The sequence below is a fragment of the Calliphora vicina genome, chromosome 3 (assembly GCF_958450345.1).
Source record: "Calliphora vicina chromosome 3, idCalVici1.1, whole genome shotgun sequence".
In the NCBI taxonomy this organism is placed as follows: Eukaryota; Metazoa; Arthropoda; class Insecta; order Diptera; family Calliphoridae; genus Calliphora; species Calliphora vicina.
This window is the reverse complement of record NC_088782.1, coordinates 3,582,632-3,608,763: the sequence shown is the minus strand read 5'-3', so window position 1 is coordinate 3,608,763 and position 26,132 is coordinate 3,582,632. Positions and strand designations below refer to the sequence as shown.

The 26,132-nt window shown below is 29.6% G+C and overlaps 2 protein-coding genes across 2 annotated transcripts; one reads left to right on the top strand and one right to left on the bottom strand.

Moving 5' to 3' along the window:
• Nucleotides 1–14,752: 14,752 nt before the first annotated feature.
• On the bottom strand, nt 14,753–16,678 carry Rcd5 (microspherule protein Rcd5). Its single transcript, XM_065505585.1, has 4 exons — nt 16,514–16,678; nt 15,687–16,407; nt 14,987–15,625; nt 14,753–14,928 (listed from the first exon to the last, which is right to left on the bottom strand). Exons 1-4 carry the CDS (start codon nt 16,618–16,620, stop codon nt 14,836–14,838), a joined length of 1,560 nt encoding a protein of 519 aa, XP_065361657.1. The 5' UTR covers nt 16,621–16,678; the 3' UTR covers nt 14,753–14,835.
• An 875-nt stretch (nt 16,679–17,553) lies between these two features.
• LOC135955250 (uncharacterized) lies at nt 17,554–21,179 on the top strand. Its single transcript, XM_065505584.1, has 4 exons — nt 17,554–17,879; nt 18,971–20,479; nt 20,549–20,659; nt 20,729–21,179. Exons 1-4 carry the CDS (start codon nt 17,875–17,877, stop codon nt 20,850–20,852), a joined length of 1,749 nt encoding a protein of 582 aa, XP_065361656.1. The 5' UTR covers nt 17,554–17,874; the 3' UTR covers nt 20,853–21,179.
• The last annotated feature ends 4,953 nt before the right edge of the window (nt 21,180–26,132 follow it).

Here is a 26,132-nt window from a genome sequence, read left to right as displayed (position 1 = left end):
CTGGTAGATTCAAAACTGATTTCAAAATCGTATGCTAATAGTTTGGTTGCCCATCTCTGAAGCCGATTGGCTTGATGTGCACTTATACCACTCTTTTTTCCAAAAATTGCTATGAGAGGTTTGTGATCCGTTTTTAACTTAAACTTCCTGCCAAAAATCATTTTATGGAATTTTGTTGTTGCAAAAATGAGAGCCAGTGCTTCTTTCTCTATTTGGCTGTATGATTTTTCCGCTGCCGTGAGCGATCTTGATGCGTGTGAAATCGCTTTTATCGACCCGTCCTCAAATTCATGAAAGATGCATGCCCCCAGACCGTAATTAGAGGCATCGGCAGCTACTATAATATTTTTATTAGGATCATAATGAGTCAGTAGTAAGTCTGACATTATGATTTCTTTCAGTTTCATGAAACTATTACGACGTTTGGCATTCCATTCCCAAGGAATATTTGCTTTCAACAGTTCGTCAAGCGGACCTCGGTGCTTGTGCATCTGACTTACGAATTTTCCATAAAAGTTGATTGCCCCGAGAAATGACCGCAGCTCTGAGACGTCGGTTGGCTCTGGCATGTTGTAAATTGCTTCAGCTCGAACTGGGTTTGGTTTTAATCCATCTTTATTGATTTTGTAGCCCAAATAAACTATTTCGTGTGTTGAAAAGTTGCATTTTTCGAATTTCAATTTAAAGCCATATTCTTCGATGCGCTTTAGGACCTCGTATAGGTTTGTATCATGTTCCTCCTGATTTTTTCCAGACACAAATATATCATCTATATACGCAGCTGTGCCCTGTAACCCTGCAAGCATTGTGTCCATGATCTGTTGGAATATTGTTGGAAATATTTTAACACCAAACACCATCCGATTATACCGGTATAATCCCATGTGTGTGTTTATAGTCAATAGATGTTTTGATTGTTCATTCACTTCTACTTGAAGAAATGCATCTGCCAAATCAATGTGACTAAATACTTTTGCATTTGCCATTTTTGAAAAGATGTCATTTGGGTGTGGTAATGGATATTGGTGCATTTCTAGTGCGTCATTAAGGCCGGTTGAGAAGTCAGCACATAAGCGAATGCGTCCATCAGTTTTTCTTATGACCACTATTGGTGCTGCCCAATCCGTATAGTTGACTGGAGAAATTATACCTTCATCTTGGAGTCTGTGTAATTCATCTTCTACGAGATATCGAACTGCATATGCAACAGGCCGAGGAGGACGAAACACTGGTTGTTTATCTGGTTTCACTACCAGGTTTGCTGTTGTTTTATTGCACAGACCCATTTTTCCATCAAAGAGGCCTGAAAAATTCTTTTTGAGATTCAAAAAATTATCATTACTTTTACAGATACTTTCCTGATTGATTTGAACTGATTTGCAAATGGTGTTAATTGGTATGTCATTTAAATGTAAGGCGTTTATCCAATCAATGCCAAGTACATTTAAATTTTTAATTGATGTGACATAACCTGTTGTGGCAATATCATTGTTCATAAAATTTACATTGCAGTTGAATTGACCTATTAGTGGCAAATTTCCTGTAGCACTACGAGCGGTTTGTGTGACCTTTTGCAAGTCGTGTATGTGGAGTTTGTTGAAAACTTCTTCTGTAATAATTGTTATGTCCGACCCAGTGTCGAGTTGTAACTTTACATTAATTCCATTGATTTTAACTGTGGTGTATTTCCTCAATGAACTATTTATTGTGTTACATGTGAAAATACTTCTTGCTTCGGCACCAGAGTTGTATGAAGGGTTGGAGTGTTTTTTATTATTTTTCCCCTTGAAGCAATAACCCTCTTTGTGTCCCAGTTTGTTGCATTCTTCACACTTATGATTTTTATACATGCAAAGACGGGCATAATGCATGCCGCCACAATACCAGCATGGTGAATTTGGTTTGCTGTTACTCTTGTTTTTTTCCAGTTGTAACCGATGTACTTGATTTTCACCATGTGCATTTTCGATGAGAGCTGTATCAGTTTTTAGATTGATGATTCTTTGACATTCTCTTGATAAAATATCTAGTGTAATTACATTTGCTTCACTATCCAATTTACTTAAAAGTTTTGTACGCACATCAAAATCATCTGTTGACTTGAGTCCCATTACAAACATCAGACACTTGAACTGATCTAGAGTAAGATCATTTAATTTAAACTGCTCGCATTGTTTATTAACAAACCCTGTGTATGTAATGAAATCCATTTGTGGTTCTTTTGTTAATTGCAGACACTTGAAGCGAGTATTAAAAATTGATATTTGGCTTCCAAACAACTGTTTTAATTTTTCAACAGTCTCCTTAAAACTGAAGTCTCTAGGATGCTGTGGAAGAATATAATTTATGTATTTGTTATGCACTATTATGTTCATTTTCCGTAACAAGAGTCTGACTTTTGCAGCATCATCTAATTTGCTTGCATCTATTTCAAATAAGTCTTCATATCTTGCATACCATGAGTCGAAAGTTAGGTTAAGGTCGACATCATAGCAAAATTCACTTATATTGGATGCAAGTGCTTCAAGAATAAATTCATTTCCTTTCTCCATTTTAGGAATTGTATCGGACGAAGTTGTTGAAGCTGTAGACTGTTTGGACAGTATTTGGGACATAAGTTGATGTAATGCCATACTATCCTGATGGTTTTGACGTTGTTGAGCTTGCATTTGCTCCAACAACCCTTTGATATTTTCATCCATGCTTCTTGCACTTTATACAATATTTTTATTGTGTTAAAAATATGTATGTTCCTTTACTCCTCGTCGCCAATATTGTGATTTCAATTTCATATATATATTTATTTTATTAATAATAAAATTCATGTACAATACAATTCTCGTGGTTTTATTCTTAAGCCTAGTATTCCTTTTATTCTCCCTTCTCTATATTCATCTTTTGTAACTAAAGTTACCATATTGCTTATTATCTATAAGTGCTGCCAACAGTTATCCTTTTATGGTTATTATTTCCTCCCGGGAAAGGAAAATGTCCGGGAAATTAGGAACCCTAGTGGTCACCCACCCTATTATCTTCAATAGCGATTTAATGTTCCCCACCAACAGTGAGTTGTGGCTGTCCTTAAACCATGATATTCTTCAAAAAATGTGTATATCAATTGAGTCTTCTTATAACCTTAATTCATGGTTATAACAAAATTATCCCAAAGGTTAGTATAATCGACAATACTGTGTAAAGCGTTATGTTAATTAGTGAGATACAAAACTCAGATCTGTTTTACGACTTACAATTACCTACAAAAATTCGAGAAAATGAGTATGCAGTTGTTTTATTTTAAACGCGAAAACAAATTCCTGGGCAATTTTCAGAATTTCTTTATAAGTTTTCTACTTAAAGTAATGATTTGATGCCAGTCAAATAATTCAAATTTTTATCGTATCAACTAAAATTTTGCAGCCACCACATTTGATTAAAAATATGTTCGATTATCACAACCAAAACTACTTTCTGTGTGTGATAAAAAAAATATTTATTATACAAATTAAAATTGTAAGTTCTTAAATAAATTATTAAGACTACGATCGTCCGGTGGACAAAATTCGACCACTTTTAAAAAGCTTTTTACTTTTACCACTTTTATGAGAAAAATTAAAAAAAGAAACTGTGGCCTATTTATATATAAGATATGCTTAATATATAACATTCCAAGGACACTCGTATTTAGAGAAAATAAAAACTGGTTTATATTTGTTTGTGCATATATATTCTGATTTAAAAATGTTAGTGAATTTTGACCGATTATTTTAAACATTTTACAGGCATTTGTCTTAATTTAGCAAAAAGTCCGGGTAATTATGAACCCTAAATGAGACGTGTAAATTTGTTTCAAAAATTGTATACCTACTATAAGTTAACTTTCGGGTAAAGGAATATACATTTTTAGCAATAATTTTGTCTGTTTCACAATTATCATTTATACATCTGTTTACATAACACATACTTGATATATATATGTATGTACATACATACATATGTCTCTATTAAATTGTATTGGAAATATAAAGTAATTATTTTGCATTATTACTGATTTAAAGATAATGACAAACAAATTATTGTGTATTTTGTAAATACGTACTCATGTATTTATTTGATAATTAAAGGTACTTTCAAACTATGTTACAAGTCGTTAAATATTCTTTTAATTTTTTCAAAGCAAAACAAAATTATAGTAGTAATTGATATGATTATCAAAACTTTAACTTATTGTACATATTTCTTCTTCCGCTGTTTTCTATGCCTTCAGCAAGCTTCTTTTCCATGTGACCTTTGGCCAACCTCTTCTATTGCCTTGTGGATTCCAATCTAGGGATTGGTGGCTTATTTCATCTGGATCCTTCTTCTTTTAATAATAATTTGGATAGACTCAATGTTACATTTTCTATATAGTTCGTAGTTGGTTAGGACGTTTGACCACCAGATTTTCAAAATGTAACGCAAGCAGCAGTTTGTAATACCTTGTAGTTTACAGTTCAGTGAAATTATTGTCAGCCACGTTAAAAAAATAGAACGTTTGACTTGAATATGCTTATTTTAGTATTGAATGATATAATGTTGGAAGAACGCACGCGTCGATTAGTTGCAATAGTTTTTTCAAGCACATTGTCTATAACAATCAGAAAGAGTAGTGGGCGCATCCCTATCTTACACCCGATTTCGGAAGAAATGGTTCTCAGAGCCAGATTAGTTTATTAAGAGATTCCATGTTTTGCAACGGAATAAGCTGTCAAATGCGGTTCAGCGATAATTCTTAGTGTGTTGATGTAGTTCCTTACACAATTTTGATTATATTGTTTATTCTATTTAGGAAGATTCTTGTAAGTATTTTGGATGGTATAGAAAGAAGTGAGATTCCACGATAATTCTTACATTGTGAAAGATCCCCTTTTTTTTGGTATTTTTATAAGGATTCCTTGAAGCCAGTTGTCTGGTCATTTGTCTTCGTACCAAATTTTTTTCGAAGAGTTATTGAGGGTTTCCATAAAGTGCATCCTCCATCGTATTCATTGTTCATCTTTGTTCGTTAGTAGAGTTCCATCTTTGGATTTGTTGGAGTTTATGTCTACCAGTTCTCGTCTTCTCGTTATCTCATAAACAGTTTTAGTGTCGTTTTTGCTTGCGGCATCGTTTGCCTGGGCTGCAAGTTCATCGGTAAATATCCTTTTGTTTCTCCTGCAAGCTCTTCTTACTTCTTTATTCTTTATTGAATACGTATTGTCTAGTTCAATGCGTTTACTAAGCGACTTTTCTTTGATGATTTCAAAGATCGCCTTTCTATCAAGTCCAAAAAATGTTTCGTAAATTTTTTCGAAATGGGTTTCAAAATTTCAATCATGAATATTAATTCGATTTATCGAATGAATGAATAAAAGTTTTCTATCAGAGCTGTAAATGAATCATTAATTTTTGAATTAATTCGCGAATCATGCACACATAAAAATGAATTGAATGAAATTTGAATCAATTCTAATGAATTTGGTAAAAATGAATTGCAATTCGATTCGAATTCATTTGAATTGAATTGATTTTGAATTAATTCAAATGAATTAGAAAAAAGAATTAGAAATTCATTTTCAACTCATTTGAATTGATTTTGTAAGTAAATCAACAGTAAGCTGATAGTTTTATTTTTTGAAATAAATATAACATTCGTCGTTGGGTGGTCGTGGGTCACAAAATTTCAAAAATTATTAATTGCTTCTTGAATATTAAATGTGTTTTGTCGTTCAGCTTATTTCAAAATAAAAATCAGTTCTTCTTGAAGAAACAAACTCCAAGCACCATGTTTTCATTGATCTGGCGCGGATACAGGACAAGGCTTTTCAATTTTTGTACTGGATATTTTCATTTTGGTAGGAGACATTTTTCATTCCCCCCTAGAGATTTGCTCTTGAATTTGATTGATTGCAACTCATTTTTGATTCAGCCATTTGAATTGCTAATTCTTTTTTCTAATTCATTTGAATTAAGTCAAAATCAATTCAATTCAAATGAATTGGAAATTAATTGCAACTCATTTCTGCCTAATTCGTTTGAATTGATTCAAATTTCATTCAATTCATTTTTTCAATGCAATGAATTAATTCAAAATTTAAATATATTTTATTAAAATGTTGGAATAATATTTTTTACACGAAATTCTTTCGGATAATCGAGGAAATTTTAAAAATTAATCGATCACTCGAACAATAACGAAATTATAAACTTTTATTCGAATAAAATAAAACTCGAATAATTGACCACCTTTTTATCAATAGAGAGGTTAAAAGTCACATATTACACATATTGATAAATGTTACATTATATTTATAAATATTTTTATTTTATTGTTTCACCTCATATTAATTGAATTAATAAATAAATAAATGAAATGAAATAACGAAGGCCGAATTCAAACAAAATTCAAATTACATACATATGTATTGCCAATTAATTTCAATTTAAAAATAATGTATTTTTTTATATTTTGTACTCGTACAATTTTAATTTTATAAAACAATTTTTTGAAATCATCTGTTTGTTATTTTAATTATTTTATAATAAAGCACGATTTTTTTTTTTGATTTTGAATCATTCATTTTCACGAGTTCATTCTTAACAACATATTTAAGAGGGATATTTTTATAATTTTTAAACAAAATTAATATTTATTTTTTAAAATGTTTCGTACATTCCGTTAAACTTTTCAAAAACGTTTTTATATGCTCATATGTAAATTAACACTGCAAGAAAATGGTAAAACTTGAAATAAAAAAATCTAAAATAAAAAACGCAAAAATTATTGATAAAACTTATAGAATTTTGTTTAAAAGTTTGATGTTGAAGGTAATTTTTGTTTTTTGTTTTTTATCGGAAATAAACTTAAATGCCACATATTAAAATTACGTTAGAAAAACAGAAAGAAAAAAACTGTGGTTACACGCGATCATAATTTTTCAATGAACAATTACGCAGGATACATACATCAAAACTACCGTATGAAAATAACTTTGTATGTTTGATTGTGTTCGTTCACAAATAAGTTTTGCACTTCCACCCAACCAATAGACAACCACCCACCCGAATGACTGACTGACTGAATGATAATAACTATCAAAACAAAACAAAAAAAATAAAACAGAAAGTACAGTATAAACCTGTGTATGTACTTGTATGACATACGCAAATAACATTTTGTTGAGCCGTTATTTTTGAAATTTTGTTGCTTTTGTTGGTTTTTTCCAAATTAACATACCAAACATTTCAAGGGCAAGACAAAGTTTGTTATGCAGACAATGTTTTTACCAAAGTAACGAACGTACTAAAATTTGTAACATTTTAGAAGTCAACAAGTAGTGGCGTACATTGGAAAAAAATGTTCAACATGCGATTAATTCATTGAGCTAAAAATAAATATATATTTTCAATTTAAGTAGCCTAAAAAAATGTCGTAACCAAAAAAAAGAACGATATTTAAAGTACTTCTTTTAACTGCTTTAGTAACAGTACATATACATATGTATGTAATTAGCGATTAAGAATACTAATACAGTTTTTTTTGCCGTGACCCCAGAAAATTACAAAAATGTCCGGCTTTACCGGGAATTCGGGCTATTGAGTATACGCAAAAATATTTTTCACGTTTGTGTACAAATATACGTGTATTTAGATGTGCATAAACATGTTGTTTTTCAAGCCAATTTAAAACGCTTTTTACCACTTTTATGGAAAGATTTTTTAAAAATCTAGAGAAAATAACATTTTAAACTATATATTTTACATCAATATTGGTGGACAATAACATACTTAAAGTGTACCACAAAAAAAGTGTGGCCTATTTATATATAAGATGTGCGAATTTGTAGAGCGAAGCGTTGTAGAAATATAACATATCGTGCATATAGAATGAATGGGACGGATGAGAATTTCAGAGATTTTTTTCAAGTTGTGATCAAATGCAGTTATGGCTTAAATTAAAATCGATTGGTGTGCTCGGTACAAATAACATACAATATTTATTAAATCTTGATGAATTTAATGAAAATTCCAGAATGCCACAATTTTAGCCTGAAAAAATTTTCCCCATTTTCTTTCCGTAATATATCTATAAGCGAGCTTTGTGCGAATTCAATTGGAACTGATATCTGAGCATTATTCCTATATGCTTGAAGATTTTGGAGGTTTTACTAAGGGAACAGATTTTATTGTATTCGAGCTTAACTGGTAGTATATCTGATTTTCAGTCGGGTTTTAGAAGGAATCATTTCACCACCGGTGTTTTATAAAGGTTTTATAAAGATAAAGGGGATATTTCCAAATTAATTTTTTGGACTTTCGCAAATCATTTGATTTAATTAATATTTTCTCTGTTGATCTGAAATGTTTTGTATTGAAAACTGACAAACTCGATCAAACAGAAAAAACAATAAAAAAATAATTAAAACGCGAAAAAATCCAAATGGCGGGACACAAAAGCTAAATCTAAAATGTCAATGCAGTTTTTCCATTGGATAAAAATAAATAAATTTATAAATTTCTTTCGCTTTAGCATAACACGATTCCAAATATGATCTTCGAAATCCCGCTATTTGAACCATCTCACATGATAAAAAGCCATCTGGCCACGATGTATATGCCTAATGCGCACCTCAAAGTGCGTACATTTAAAAAAGTAACGAACTAATTGATTAACTGAAAATCAATTTCAACTTGCGGTCAAAGAATGATTTTTTTTATTTTTTTGCAATTATATTAAATTATTTTTAATTGAACTTAATTTAAAAAAATAAATCAAAGATTTGTTAAATTAATTTTTTTTTTATTAAATACCAGTATGTACGGGCCAAGCCTTTATCATTGTAATTTGATCAATAAAAGTATACAGAGAGCTATCTACTCAAAGCAATTAGAATATAACAAAATCATTAATTGGTCAAGTGTATACTTCTGTCCTCTTTTTAAAAATATTATAAATATCTATGTATATTTTTATGTTTTCATTCAATCATGATGTGTAATCGTTCATGCATTCGATCAAAAAAATAAAAACAAAAGTTTATTGGATCCTCATTTGTATGCAAAACACATAATTGTATGAAATTAAGTTTCAAAAAACGTATTGTAGGCAAAACCATTGTAATGTACAACAACCCGACATCAGAAATAAATAAAAATATTAAATGCAAAATGAACTCATATGTAAAAAATAACTTACATTTTTTTCTTCTGAATTTTCATGTGTTTTTACTTTTAGTTTTTATGTAATATTAACTATTTTAAAATTAATGATATAACTGCATTTTTCATTATACATACATATGTAATTATAATTTTGTATATCTCGTTTTAAGAACTAATTTTGAATACGTAAACATATCATATTATAAAATACGATAATGTATTAACTTTAAATTACAATTTATTTATAATTATTTATCAGTAGCACTATATCAAATATTTTGCTGTATATTATTTTAATTTTTATAAATTCAGCATTATTTATATTGAGAATACATATTATTGAAAATAGAAACTGGCTGGTAATTTTTTCTTTTTTTGATTCATTTAATACGTACACGTTTTTAATGATTTTTTTGTCAACGATGCGATCAACTTGCAAATTCTTTATAAACTAAACAATTTAAAGCGATATACTTATCATTTTATAGTCCCTACAGAATTGTTGTTGCACAACAAACAAATAATACTAATTTTGATAAAACTGAAATCCCTTTAATTAAAATAGGATAACAAATTTTATAATATAATTTAAATTCAGCATAAATAATTAGGAATATTAAATAGTATCAGTTATATTATATTCTAAATGAGTAATATTTAAACATTTCATGTATAATAATGTTAACAATAGAACAATTAAAATATCACAATGAGTTCAGTTTAAAGAAAACTGATCAATCAACGCAAACTTAAAAATCAATTTTAATAGAATTTCTAAACTTGTAGAATAATTAATTTTTTAAAAAGATAAATGTACTCACGAAAACTTTACGCATATTTAAATAAAATTACATCATCAAAATGTAAACAAATAATTGCTCTTATTTATCTCATATTCTTATATTTAATATTTATTGAACACGAAAATAAAATTAGTAAAAAAAAAAAACTGAATTAAGTTATTAAAATCACAAAGTTTTAAATACCGGAAATACGATTTGTAAAATAATAACTACCTTTTAATGCAACCGTTCAATTAACAAAAAGAACAACAAAACAACGACATGTAAGCACATTGTGGTCAACAATGCCATAAGTTAAATAGAATTATGACGATAAATTTTCTCGGATATAATTTCGAGATGTTACCGTATAAAATAGTTTTCGAGGTATCTGTTTTGAAGAAACAAACAAATTAATTATTTAAGGCATGAGCTTTTTCTACCTTTACATTTGCCAACTCATAGAAAAATTCTCTGAAATAAATTGTTTAGTTTTCGAGGTATTTCATTTATACAAACACAATTTTCATATAAGATGTGTGAGTCATACATTATTTCTGGTAATACTACATTTTGCAATTTATAAAACAATATAAATCTTTTTAAAAAAAAATACATGCATCTCGTACATATTTTCCAGATTTGTATTGAAAATTAGAAAATTTGTTCTAAAAATGGTGAAATTTTTAACAACTTTTATAATATTTGTTTTGTTATATTAAGCAAATGTTCTTTGTTATTTTTTATTACTAATGTTATATACAATTTAGCACAGCCGAAAACATATTTAAATTTTACATGTTTACCTTTCTTATCTACCTAAACTAGTTTTCGAGGTATCTGTTTTTAAGACATAAAACAAATAAATTACTTAAGGCATGTGCTTTTTCAAACCTTATATTTGCCAACTCATTAAAAAAATTAAAGTCTTTTCGAGTTCTTTATAACCATTTTCTTCTGTACATCGTTGAAATTACAATTTAGAATGAAGATACTAGGGTTTTTAATCATAAAATATTGATTGCAGACCCCATAATTTAAACATATTTTGGGTTCATATGAAATTTAAAACTATCTAGCATTGTCCGTAGGTTTGTCTGTAGAAGGTAAAAATATTTTTTCTATAAAATTTAAAATTTTGAAAGTTTGTATTGTAATTTGAAACCAAATTTTGTACATATTAGGAAGCCGCCATACATACAAAATATTGTTACGTTTTTACCTTTTAAAAAGGTGGTTTATTTCCTTTAAATAAACCGGATACTTTTAATTGCACGTAAAAGCAGTTTTTTATTTAAAATTGTAACAACTCTTTATTTATTCAAATGTAAAACAACAGAATTAAATAGTCAATCTGTGTTTTTTACACTTCTATAAATTCGCAGAAATACACACACTTTATAATACACTGGTAATGCAGTTGATGTCTTTATTTAACGATGCTATAAATTAGACTTACTCGTTTAGTGTTCTCACGGCCAATTTATATACGCTGCATTACCATGTAGAAAGCTCCATTTCTACAATGATGTTCAATATTCGAATTCTAGAGCTTTCGATGTTAATCATTAATCATTTAGTGTTGCCATACTTACAAACAATGCTATAATAATACCCAATAATACCCACAGATAACTTAAAGTTTGTGGAGCACTTTAAACCAGCCGTTAAAACAGTTATATTTAAATTCAAGTACAATTTCGTAACAATATCCATATTGTCATTAACATACACAATATGGATATTTAATGATAGAAATTTCAAAGACATTTCCAACAACGTATATAAAAATTCCATAGAAATGCGCACCGTAAATAAGATAAATTCGGAACAATTATTTTTAATCTGATTTTTTTTTCATCATAAGAATTCGTTGTTTTCTTAATATTTTGTTGCATATCAATTATTTCTAATAACAGCATCAAATCTTTTGGGGATTGAATTTAACAAACTTTCGCATGTAGATCGGGAAATTGCGTACCATATTTCCTGCCAAAGTTCTTCCTTGTTTTTCAATTTTTCAGGTCCGAGTTTGTCTTTTACTATTTTCCATAGGATTTAAGTCTGGTTATTGAGACGAATTTTGTTATATAAAAACCATTTTTTGGCAAGACCTGACGTGTGCTTTGGATCATTATCTTGCTGGAAGATATATTTTCTTTAATCCAATAAATTGGACCAACGCAATACCAAGAAAAGCATCCCCATATAATAATATTTCCCCAACCATGTTTAAACGTTTTTGGTTTTTGCCATTTTTTTGACGTCTAACCCATGTCTTATCATCACTACCAATTAAATTAATGGTCGTTTCGTCCGTCCACAACACATTTTGCCACTTTTTTATATTTTCTGGCCCACACCAATCCTTATGATTGCTCCTGGTTTTAAATGAAATATTGGTAATGATTCTATTGTAATGTCCGTCACTGTATATAACCGTAATTATGTACATATAAATACTACATACGAATCAACATAATTATTAACAATAAATAAATCATAATAAATTACACTTCCGTCAGTGATGCCCAATTAGTAATGATATCCTGGCATCGCGCAATTCAGACAAAATTGTTTTATTTATCGTTTTAGTTGTTTGCAAAAATTACTAATTTGGCAACACTTATGTATGATGCGATAAAGTGGAAAGAAATGGTTAACAAATATGGAAATATGTTTATGATTTATTTTTAAACTTTGTCATTCATACACACAGAACTTATATGGAGCATTTATGTTACAAAACCATGCAACTGTCGAACCATCCACGCACATTATGAAAATAGCATTTAATTAACGAAAACTTACCTCATTTTTCTTTAAACAAGAACTATTCCAATTTATCAATCTTATTTTTTACCCAAACAAAAATTGAATTTATTATCACTTATTCTCTATTCTTTTAACAAAATTTGCATTTTTATCGTAACACAAAATTAATTCTTTTATATACGACGATGTTATTTGAAACTTTATTTTTTCTCGGCGTGTCTAAGTGTTTTTCACCATTATCATATTTCTCTTTCTTTATATACTACATATACTACGAACATCATTATCGCATTTATTTATTTTTCCTACTTTTTATTTGCTAATTCGTTGAATTATGCTGTCAAGCATTATCTATTGTTTGCTTTTCCAAATTATCGATGTGTTCTTATGCTTATTTTAGTGACGTATTGAATAAAATTTATTAGCTTAATATTTTATTTTAGTTTTATGTTAGAAAAATATGTTATTTTTAATATTTAACCTATATTTTTTACCGCAACAGAGAATTAAAGACACACGGACAAAAGAAAATGCTGCCTCTTGATTTTTGGTGCTATTCACAACATGTGATTAGCAAGTAGGAAAACAGGGTTGTCGATGGTTTTTGTACTAAAAGCGTACTAAAACAAAATTTGAAGTAGGATGCTACCAGTGATGTAAAATTTAGAAAATGTTATGCCATTAACATAATTGCATGAAAAAGCTCCAAAAACTAGTTTTATATTTCCAAGAAAATGTACTTTATGCATAAAAGAAAATCCTTTAAGATAATTAAAGGATTTGTATACTTTAAGTGTTAATTAAAAACACGTAGTTAGTAATTTATATTAATTTATTGTAAGTTACAATTTGTAACATATCGAGGGACTATATTCAAAATCTCCTATCTTAAAAAACTGATGTTTTCAGGAGATTAATAAACAGTTTACTGTGCTAATTCATCAGGAATATTAAATTCTGTCTTGTACAATATATTGTTAAGTCCAATACTAAATTCTACATTTAATTTATTTTTAAAACTGCATTATTGGAAGTTTAATATTTAATTATTTTTTTCTGAATACCGACTGGTTCAAATGATCATAGAAAGAATTGTATTCAGTGAATTTTATGCTCTTCAAATCTTTTAAATTATTCCATATTCATTGGGTGTATTGTAAATGGACCAGAATCGAAGGGTTTCGGTTCAATATTACTTGTGTAAGGTTGAAATTGAAAATTTATTTTATACTTAAACAATAAATTGGTAAATACACGACCTTAGATCTGATACTGTGGCTTCCGAGTTTAATTTAATTAAACAATAACTGGCATAAATCAACATCAGCGAAACAGTTTGCATTTTTAAAATTTGTTTAGGGTTGATAGCTCTCATAATTAGAAGCACAAAAACGTTAACATTTTTGCCTGCTCTCTCTTAGTTTAAGAGTTATAGGAATTTAAAGTCAATACATATAATAGTACATTTCTCATATATTTGGAAAACAATCTGATCGTAATGATGGGTATCATTGAATAGTGCTTCACAATACCATTAATATGATATGTATATAATATGGTACAGTTTATTAATATTGTGAACCAAAAATTCCTTTTTGAATTTATATGACAGTACTTCAGAAAATATTGATATACAGAAAAAGTGATTTTAGCGGTGTTCGATACACCCCATAGTTCAAAGTCCCTTCGCCCGGCCAAAGACCGGCAATACCGAAAATATGAATATTAACAGAAAAAAAATTATGAAAATATAAACTGTTACGGGGATCTTGATTTGTTCCCAATAACTTTGAAGGGTATAAAAACTAGATAGTTGTTTTTTTTTTTCAGCTGTAGTTGATTTGACAATATTTTCCCGAGTTCGGTGCGAAGATCTAATTATTGTGGGAACTAAATTAGATAGTTGTTTATAATGTAAACTTAAATAACTTCTGGACTAATTTATTTACAAACGATAAAATCTCCTAAAAATTCCCGATCGCATACCTAATAATTTTATTTACAAATAAGACAGTTAATTAAAAGACAAAAATAATCCACCGTGAAATTTTATTAAAAATGTAACATATTGTATATGTAATGAAGAGATAAATCCTTTAATTTAATTAAGTGGCGACGTGGTTTTAGCACTTTCATGTCGTATAGCATTAATTAGTTCATAGTTAACCAAGAACACAAACCTCAGACCAGAAATCTAAAAAAATACATAAAGATTACGACTTATTTTTTTAAAAAAAAAATCATTAACTCACCTCTACGACGCAGTTGTTAGCCAATCTGGTTTTGTTGCCAGCCAATAAAGGAACTCCATCGATAAATATGGGTCGCTTACCTTCGTTGGCTATAAAGAAATCGCCATTACTGCGCAATTTAATGGTACCCTGTCTTCGTGAAATCTTTGTGGCTGGTCCTTCCAGAGACAGGTCAACATCAACAATACAATCTTTAGCATCGCGACCAAATGATATTTCCTTAGAACGCATAAGATATCTTACTAAACGTCCTCTTAAAACGGCCAATGTTTGACCATCAAATTCTGGTGCTATACCAACACCGGTCATCGAATCGACTAAAACATTCCAACGGCCGAGTTCGTTCTCTAACAATCGTATCTCTCTTTTATTTTGCCGATCTGTCAATGACAATTCTATTTCCAATGCTTCATCTCTTTGTTCATTTAACTCAGCATCCAATATTAAATCTTCGGCATCTGAGAAACTTAGTGGTTGATCACTAATATGAAGGGGTTTAACTACCTGATCGGTCAATAATTGATATTGTTTCATCATTTGCCAATGATTTTGTAATGATTTGGCTGTCCGAGCACTATAAAATATTGAAGCATTTTTGTCCAGTAATTCTTGAAATTGTTCCAGTTTTGGATTATCGGTCTAAATAAATGAGCATACAATACAGTGAATAGGATTAAATCAAATATTTCGCTATACTTACCGATTTTATATTGCTTAACAATTCTTCTTCTTGTGTGCTAAATAGAGCTTTTCTTTGAACCGATTCCACTAATTCTGGATGAAGATTACGCATAGCAGCAACAGCTATCCGCGAAATCGCAGGTTCATAGAGCAAAGAAAACCAACGTGCTTGTAACTCCGATAAAGTGAATTTACACGAAAATTTTGTTCCTCTATGGACCATACGCAAGTCGTTCGTTTGCAATATACCTATTATTAAAGCCAGGTCATCTATAGGTTTCCAACGGCCCAAATCTTTTGTCGTCACCTGACTAGGGGGACGACCGGATTTACGAGTCCTCTTTTGTTGAGAACGTGCTGGTCGTTTTCTCTCAGTTGTCATAAAACTCGATGGTCTATCCATGCTCATTACATTATGTGGTGTAATCGAACCCGTAACAATTTGAGCAGCAGCAGGTGGCGGCGGCACACTTACTACAGTTGGTACAGCTGCAACTGGTTTCTCACTATTTTTTATCAAATCCGGTGCCGTTGTTGTCAATGTTGAAACTGATGTAACCGCAATTGGCTGTAATATTGGTACTGGAGGAGGAGGAGGCGGCGGTTGCACAGACGGTAAATATGTCTGGGAAGTGGTACGTAGTCGTCCACCTCTAGATTGATCACTGCGCGATTGTAAATTTATACTATATTCCACAATTTCGTCATCAAAACGTTTACGTTTTATGGAACGTGAAGAACTAAATGGTTAATAAAAATAAAAAAAATTAGGAACACAGCAAAAAATTTCCAGCAGTCTCATTTGGATATAAACAAACAAAAAAAGCAGGCATCATGTCTACTTACCTTCTACGTTTTTGGTCGTTTTGCAATTCAATGGGAAGATTTTGAATGGGATTTGAGCCTGGTGGTATTTCGTTTACAGTGTCTGTACCAGACGTCGTAGTAGCCATTTATTTGCTGTTTTTTTTTAAATTTTCCAGCCTATTTGGTTAATTTTTTGTAATTTATTTATACTCGGTCGACCAAAACAAAACAATCAGAAAAAATTATTAAAGCATAACAGAGTTGCATTCAGCGTTGTCAGTATTTTGACAGTTCTCATCAGTGATGGCAAATTAAATTAACAATTTGTATCAAGTTTCATTACAAATTGTACCTTTTCTGATCTTTTGTAACAAATTTGACATTTCCTTTGAATTTACATATGCATAATAATTTTGCACATAAAACATGATTTACACATTCGGATTAAACTAGAAACAGTTCAAACGTGTAATCATTAACATTAAACTGTTTAAAATTTCACACTTTTTTCCATAAACTTAAGAAACATTTTTCATTTTGATTCATTGAAATATTAAAATCAAGTAATTTAAGCTCTTTAAATTCGGATAATATTTATACATATATCATCTTCTATCTTACAAAAACAATTAAGGTTCAGTTTGTATTCATTATATTTGTTAATAATATAGACTTTTCAAAAAATCGTCATTTTGAAAACTAAAATCGGTAAATCGTACTTTGCCATTTTTATAATCAAAAATCGCCAAAATGGCAACAGTGTCGTAACTAAAAACAGAGTCGTATTTTGAATTTGTTTGGCAATTTTCCACTATTGGAACGGCAGAGCAAAAAATATCGTTTGTCAAGCAAGCCTTTCAAGCAGCCAATTTAAAATCCCATAAGCGCTTGAAGTTGTTTGATGACCTAGGAAAAGTCATTTTATCATGCAGGTAAGAATTACATGTGTTCGTGTGAAGTAACTGCTTGAAGTTGCTTTCTGCTGCAGAGTTGTTTTTTGCCAGCAGAATTACATTTGTTTTTTTTGTTTTGACAAGTGAATAAAAAATACATTTTGTGTCGTAAAGAAAACGACGAACAACAAATAAAAGAATTTAAAGTAAGATAATAAATATTTAAATTAAATATATAAATAACTTTTTAAAATAAGTTATATTTCTACGGGTGTCATCATATTTTCGCACCAGCTTATAATAACTAATTATCGTTCGGACATAAATAAGTATCTAATAAAATTTTCACTGTTCTCATTGGTGTGAATAAATTTTGAAATAAAGAAAAACCAACAAAATCTTCAACAATTGCTGCTAAAATGTCACGGAATTACTAAAATAAAGTACAACGAATAAATATTTCTACATACATTATAATTAAGACATTTATTTAATATATCCAATACAATGAGGTAAATAAAACACAGTTCTTTTTTTGTTATAATTGTTAAAGATGATGACAAATCGATATACACACAGTCGCCGCTACACTGTCTTTAAAAAACTGATAAATATACGGAAATACATAAATAGCTAAATTACCGTCATTATATTCGTATCCTGCGAAGTTTGGTGATTGGACTCAATCTAATTTGTAATAAATAATTGGTTTGACTAATGAAATCGCTCATTTACTAGATAACATCATAACTCAAATTTTTCTATTTTTGAAAGGTGTACAATTCCCATCATATTTTCAACTTGAGAATGATATTTCTTCAGGAACGTTAGAATTAAAATTAATGTTTTTATATTTATTTATTAGTTGGTAATTTGTTTACCCTACACCACCGTAGTAGGGAGGGTAAATTGGGTTAGTGCTCAGGATCACTTTGTGAGTCGATTAAGCAATGTCCGTTAGTCCACGTAAACCTTGTAATCAAACTACAGTACGCAATTTCAAAGATAATTCGACAAAATACAGGAATTTGGTTACAATTGGTTCATTATTTCTCATAGAATCCATACAATTGCACTATCCGAAAACAGTTAATTTATCATAAATACCTTAATTATATAGATATCTAAACCAAATTCAGCACAAATAAGTATTATATAAGCCGAACCCGATTTAAAAAACGATCGGTTCATAATTAGTCATAGGTCCCATATAAGGACCACTTCCGAAAATCACTTTAACAAGCATAATTCTTTTAAAAATGTTGCTATTCCAATAAAATTCAATACAAATAAGTTATATGTTTTAATCAAGTACAACAAATCGCTTAATTTATTATTGAAAAAAGTTTTATAGCAAAAAAATTTTGTTGAAAAAAAAAATTCGGGTTAAAAAATATTTAAATATTTTTTTACTTTACATACTTTGTTTTTAATTTCTAAAATTTCAAAGAATTTTTTTCATGAGATTATAATGACGTTAATATCATTTATTTTATAAACACAATTTGACGGTGGACCCAGTTAATGGAAATGCCAAGTCTTTGACTATTATTTTTGCTATTTGTTATAAACATCCCATAGGGACAAATTTAACCACTTTCAGTTTGATTCATTCAGAGGATAGCCCATTGTCTGATGGTAAAATGGATATTTCCGAAACGACATCCTTAGATTCGGGGGGAACCTCCTTAAATGACAACACTGATCGAATGGTGAGAGAAAACCTCGACACCACATCTTTAATAGCGAAGAATACAACAAACTATAACAATCATGAATCACTGGTGGAGGAAAATACCAACACCAATTCGAGTGCTCTTGAAATGTATAATGACAACGAAGTTATGAATATTAAGACGACCACCTTAGACAACCGCATCTTAAAGCCTTTACAAAATCTCACTATTGAATCGCCAGAGGACACACAAACACAACAGCAGCAAAGACGCAGTAACATATCTCGCACATTAGCCGATAATCACCCGTTAATGCTATCGCCTACTTGCTCTGATTCGGATTCAGAATACGATAATCAGCTGCATAATCATCTTCAATGTGGTAAGCCTGTAGCCATGGATGATTTCATTGACGATGAGAAAATTAATGAAAATCAAAAAAACTATCCGGATGTTGTACCAACCCGCGAACGCTTACATATTCAAATACCTCAACCTTTAGAACAAGGGGAACAAGAAGTCTCTATATTGAATTCGAAAAATATCAACTGTGATAGAAAAACAATCTCTGAATTAGCGAAAAACAACAAACAGCAAATAACGTACAGTTTAAAGCCTAGCGCTTTAAAGGGTGCCACTACTAACTTTAGAACTAGTAGTCCGGATCTATTAAGTAGTGGATCAGAGATAAATGTCTCCCAATATCAGGCTACAGTAGATACCAACTATCAAACGGTAGCGTTGATGCCAAAGAAAGATGTAAATGAAGGTGCACAAAACAAACATTTAAAAAATGCCAAAAAAGCCGAAGACATTTCCTCTCTAGACTCTATTTCCAATCATAGTTTTGACGGTGATGAAGAACATAATTTGGCCTCTTTAAGTCCGTCGAGCTCTCTAATAGATGGTCTTGACGACGATGACGACGACAACGACGTCGATGATGATGACGATTGCGAAGGCCCCGAGTTGCTACAAGACGATGATGTTGATGATGAGCAACAGTTCTGTCATATTGCTGGTCATACAACACCTACTCCGGGTAGATTGTTGAATAGTCCCTGTAGGGATTCTTCAGATAATCAACAACTCCCTCAATATTCGGCCGCCGAAGAAAGACGTGATTCACGCAACTGGCAAAAGATCACATTGCCGGATGGTCGAACTCGTGATATCGATATGCGAGTTATTGAGCCATATAAACGTGTCTTATCACATGGTGGCTATCTTAAGGCCGGTGGTCATAATGCTATTGTCATCTTTTGTGCCTGCCATTTACCCGACCGTTCTCGTACCGATTACAGCTACGTTATGGATAATCTCTTCCTGTATGTTGTCAAAACGTTGGAACAGTTGGTTACAGATGATTATGTTTTGATATACTTGCATGGCGGATCGAGCCGTCGTAATATGCCACCTTTTCCATGGCTTAAAAAGTAAGTATAATTATTACTAGAAATAATACAATTGAAAATATATACCAAACAAATTAATTCTACTCTCAGATGTTACCAGCTATTGGATCGTCGTTTAAGAAAAAGCTTAAAAAATATGTATCTTGTACATCCAACATTTTGGATAAAATCTATAATTTGGATGACAAGACCTTTTGTTAGGTGAGTAATTGATTTTCTTTCTATTAATTTTAATAAAATGTGTGTACATTGTACATTTTATATTTACAGCACTAAATTTTGGCGCAAATTAGTTTATGTAAAATCCTTGGATGAACTTTCAAAGTATGTAACAGCTTTAGAAAAGGCTGCCATACCCGAAAAAGTTAAGCAATATGATTCTAAAAAACATTAAATGATCTACATATGTATATATATGTTTGTATATTCTTTTTCTCTAGAATACTCAATTACTCAGTTTACTACTTATTTATAACTTTCTATAATTTAATTTATCTCTATTTTTGTGATACATATTTAAGTTTGATTATTTTTTTCATTTACATACAAATATTTTTCTAAAACATGCCGTCATATACATACATACATACTTGCATAAAGAAATTATTATATATTTAAGTTTAATTTTCACAATAATATTTACATAATCGTACATTTTCCCATTACAGCGCAAATAAATAAATATGGTATATAATGATTTATGTATATCTATTAGAAAATATACAGCCCAATTATGAATAAAAAATTCCGCGGGAGTTTGTTCTCCGGGAGTTTTTTCTCATTGAAATTGAATAGGAAAAATGAGAAAAGGGAAAAAACTCCAGCAGAATTTTTATTCATAACTGGGCTGATAGTCTTCATTCTTCCACATCGTCACCTAAAATACAAAATCACATAAAATTCCATTATGTTAACGAAAATTAAGTATATATAGGAAATACTATTTATTTTTGCATTTTAGTGCAGGATATATCTCAATATGTGACTGAGATTATGATTGTGGTTTTGAAGGTTGAAGCATGAATTATAGATTTTTCCTCTAAAATGGGACTTTTTATCATTATTTTGGTCAATCAAACTCAAGAATGTAAGTTGCATAAAATAAAATATACATAAACGCTTGCGACGCTAAGTCTACCCTATGGAAAGTGGTATACATAGAGGAAGAAATAGCGAAGAAACTCTCCTGCTAAAAACCTAAGCATGTTGTTAAAAAACCTTATTGGAGAATGTATGTATTTGTAAAAAAAAATGCAATCAACGGAAATACAATCAGGCCTGTCACACATTTTATACGGAATGGTTCAATTCCGCAGCTATTCGATCAAGTTTGGTTTAGCTTCTTCAGATTCCGTACAAATATCAATTTCATTCCGAAAAAATTTTTAAATTTTTATTAAAACTTTAAATATTTCATTACATGTAAACTTAGTAACTACTATGTATAAATACATATGTTATTAAAACATTTACAACATTCCGCCTGAATAAATTATTTATACAATTTATTATATAAATATTAATTTAAGCTTGTCAGCACTAACTAACTTAGTGAGAAAATCTGCAACCATATTACTAGTGTCCACATATTTCAGTAACACATCATTAAGTTTCTTCTTCCAAAAGCATTCTAGCCGCTTCAAGCCAAAGAGCGATTTCTTTAAAAAGAAACACGACTGCTGCCGCCATTAAAACCTTTCGGCTTCATCTAGCTGATGAATTATTAGCTTATGTTTCGCTACCAAGGCAAGTAAAAGTCGTAACGATGTGTATCGCACTACAGGTGCACACGTCTTTTCGTAGTCTATGCCTTTTTCAACTAGTCTTGCTTTATGACATATTTCTTCACCATTTGCGTTGAATTTTGTTTTAAATACCCACTTAATGGGCTTTTTGCCTTGGGACAAATCAGTGGATTATTTGCCGTTTCAGAAATCATCGATGCCTCTCCTATATCAGCATTTGCAGATAAAATAGCTTCGTCGAAATTAGGACACTGTAAAAAACAATGCAAAAAAAGGTAAGAAAAAAAATAAAAATTATCAGCCCAATTATGAATAAAAAATTCCGCGGGAGTTTGTTCCCCGGGAGTTTTTTCCCATTGAATTTGAATAGGAAAAATGAGAAAAGGTGAAAAACTTCCGTGGAATTTTTATTCATAATTGGGCTGTATATTCGGCTTTATCGAAACTTATTACCAAGCCCCCATCATCATCATAATATTTTAAGATAAAGATTAAAAACAAATTTCTGCTGAACAGAATTTTGATGATAAAAAATGTTTGGTGAAACAAATTTTAAATAGAAATATAAAATTAGAAAAATGTTAAACAAATATACAAAAATGCAATATAATCCCTAAAAATGCAAAATATTCTCTAAAAAGTCAAAATATGTAATAAATTACTGTGAAAACAAAGAAATGCAAAAATATGCTCTTAAAGGCAAAAATATGTATTAGCAAACCGATGGCAAAATCCTTGAAATATTCTGAAACGGATACCTTACTTACGGCTCCATTGAACTAATAAAAAAAAAATGCATTTTCATGATTCCGGTTTCCCTGGTCAACACTAAGCAAGTTTTTCAATATTTATCCCATAGAGAACTACACAAGAGACGAGACACTCCGTTTTGTCAAACAAAAATACAACAAATCATATGTTACAATAATGAAATACATTAAATAACATGTATTTTGTTGTTGGAATAGTTAGATTTTTGAGAGCAACTTAGGTTTTTGAGAGGTTGCGTCTCGTCTCTATGTCATGGGTAGATTTATGGCAGTAAAATAAAGTAATTTTTTAGGATTTTCACAAAACACTATTTCATACAAAAGCTATTTTACTAAAATATATTAAGGGTATTCTTTTCCAAAAAAAAAATGGAAAATTTCACTCTGTTAAAAAAAAACAACTTTTTGTGTAATTTTTGTTCTTGTTGTGTAAAAGTGTAAAAAAAACAGTGTAATTTTCCCTTTTTTTTGAAATGAATATCCTTATTATTTAAAAACTATTTCGCTTTTCAAGAAATACAAATGATTCCATTTTAACAAAAGTTTAAAATTTTTTTTTTAATGTTTATCTTAAAGTATACTTTGGTGAAGATTATATAAGATTCTGCACAGCCGAATATAAGAATTCAATATGTATTAGATTTGAATTAACAAAAGTTTTGAACATTCAAAGTTAGAATGAATTGAATTACTACTATAAAAAAAATTTAAACAAAACTATTTGTGAGCGGTTTTATGGAATGAATTGTTAACACTTTTTCAAATTCTGAATTAAGTTTTAGTGCTTTTTGTTAGCATGTATGGTGAAAATTTGAGCTTATTGAAACGTATTAAAACAATACTATTTTCTAATCGACTTAAAACCTGCAGTACTTTCAGCTACAATATATTTTAAGCTCCTCATATTTCCTGCAAAACACTTGCCAAATCGAAAACAATATACTTATACAACAATGAAAATGTCAACAACTTTACCTTTATTTAACCCGCAATTTCACAATGTCTAGTTATTTTTTAACTTAAAGTTATACTGACAAAAAATATCCAGAAATCGTGAAAATTCCATCACAGCATTATACTTACATATAAATATTTTTTTTAAATAATGTAGCATTTTTTGTTAATCAAAAAGAGAGAAAACGGACACATCGAAAATGTATGTATATTAATTTTGAGTTAAAAATATTTATTTTACTTGTTATTAAAAAGTTTCAAAATTAAGTTATTTTAATATTTAAAAAAACATTCCTTTTCTATCGCCCATGTTCTGGAAAACGCAGCGTTTTCAAATCGCTTACGGTTTGAAAAACGCAAAACGCATTTCAGCATGTTCTGAAATCCACGCGATTTGCTTTCGTTTTGCTATTTTTCGAAGTTGTGTTCGAACAATGAAATCATATGTTTTATCATAACAAAACATAAACAAACAAATAAATTTAAAAAAAACACAAACAAATAAATTTTAAATTAAAATACCTACAGCGTTCTTGCTTTCTGTATTGGCTGTTTGCATAAATCGCCAGTTCATAAGTAAACAATTGAGACAGACAATTGACAAATTTACGGCATATTTTTAAATTGCATATTTTTAATTAAAATCGAGAAAAAATGTTACGGGTTATTCTTAAAATAAAAATAAAACATATTAAATTTTAATTGTGCATCATTTAATTCCCTCTTTAAAGTGCAGTTTAAATAAAATATACCAAATCGTTTCAGTATACACTAGCGGTTTGAAATCGCCAAATTTCTAGCGTTTTCGTTTGTCAGAACACCTGTTTGGCGGTTTCAAATCGAAAACGCCAAATTTCTAGCGTTTTCGTTTCTCGGAACACCTGTTCGGCGTTTTAAAATCGAAAACGCAAATTTTAAGCGATATGCGCTTTTCAGAACATGGGCGTATATCTTCAAATTACATACATACATACTAATTTACCATACCTACTTACATATGTATTTATAATTATTATATAATAATCCTGCATCATTATAAAAATATACCATTTGATATTATAGGTATATATGTTTTATGTGTATTGATTGATCATATCTCAAGCAAACATTAATTTACAACATAAATATTAAACATAATCAAATCCAATCATACATGCATAAGTATTAAATATTCCTTATACACATACATACTATATTTATTTTTACATATGTACGTAAACATTTGCAACACTGAACCACCTAAAAACTAAATTTAAACAAATCGAAACAGAAATAAACCCCATTACATATTACCTTAAGACTTACAATTTCTGTGAATAACATTATTGCTCCTAAGATCTCGTTCTACCTTTGACTTTTTAATTTCTGTTTAATGCATCAACAGAAAAATCTAAACAACACAATAATGAAAACAATTAATTCATAGCAGTTTTGGATCCAATTAATAACAACAATATGCTTTTTACACAAATTTGTTTAAGTAGTACCAATATATTTACATATATAAGTTTAAATAAAATAGGAACATTTAAATAAATCCATACTACATACTACTGACATAGTTAGATATATTGGTTTCATATACATACCCACATAATATTTATTATTAATTTAAAGCACTTCATCAAACAACAATAACAACAAAGTAAATTAATTATAAAACACAAATGTACTTATTGTTTATAAAATGTATTTGTCACTGTTTATTTAATTTAATAAGTAAAGAATATTGCAATATATACATACATATAAATAAATTAAAATAAATACAAATATGTAAGAAATATATGAAAAACCGTTCGGTATTTGTAGTTTTTATGTCTCCATTTGGATTCGAGTATGAATTTTAGCCGGCCTGGGGTCACATTAAAAAATAATTCAAAAGTTGTTGTTGCTGCGACGACACGAACCATCAAAATTTGTCATAGTTTATGTAAATTTCAGCTCAAATCATTGTATGCACCTACATATATATTTTTGAATTCCATTTTCAATTTTCGCCCGATTTTGGTATGGTAATTAATAATATGTAAAACAAGTAAGAGAGCTATATCTTATATACCCTTCACCAAATTATACTTCAAAATAAAAATTTTAAATATTTTTAGGTAAACAATTTTTTTTTCCAAGGTTGTTTTTTAATTTTTTGAAAAAAAAAATATTTCGAATTGTTTTTTTAAATTTAAAATTTTCTTTTTTATTTTT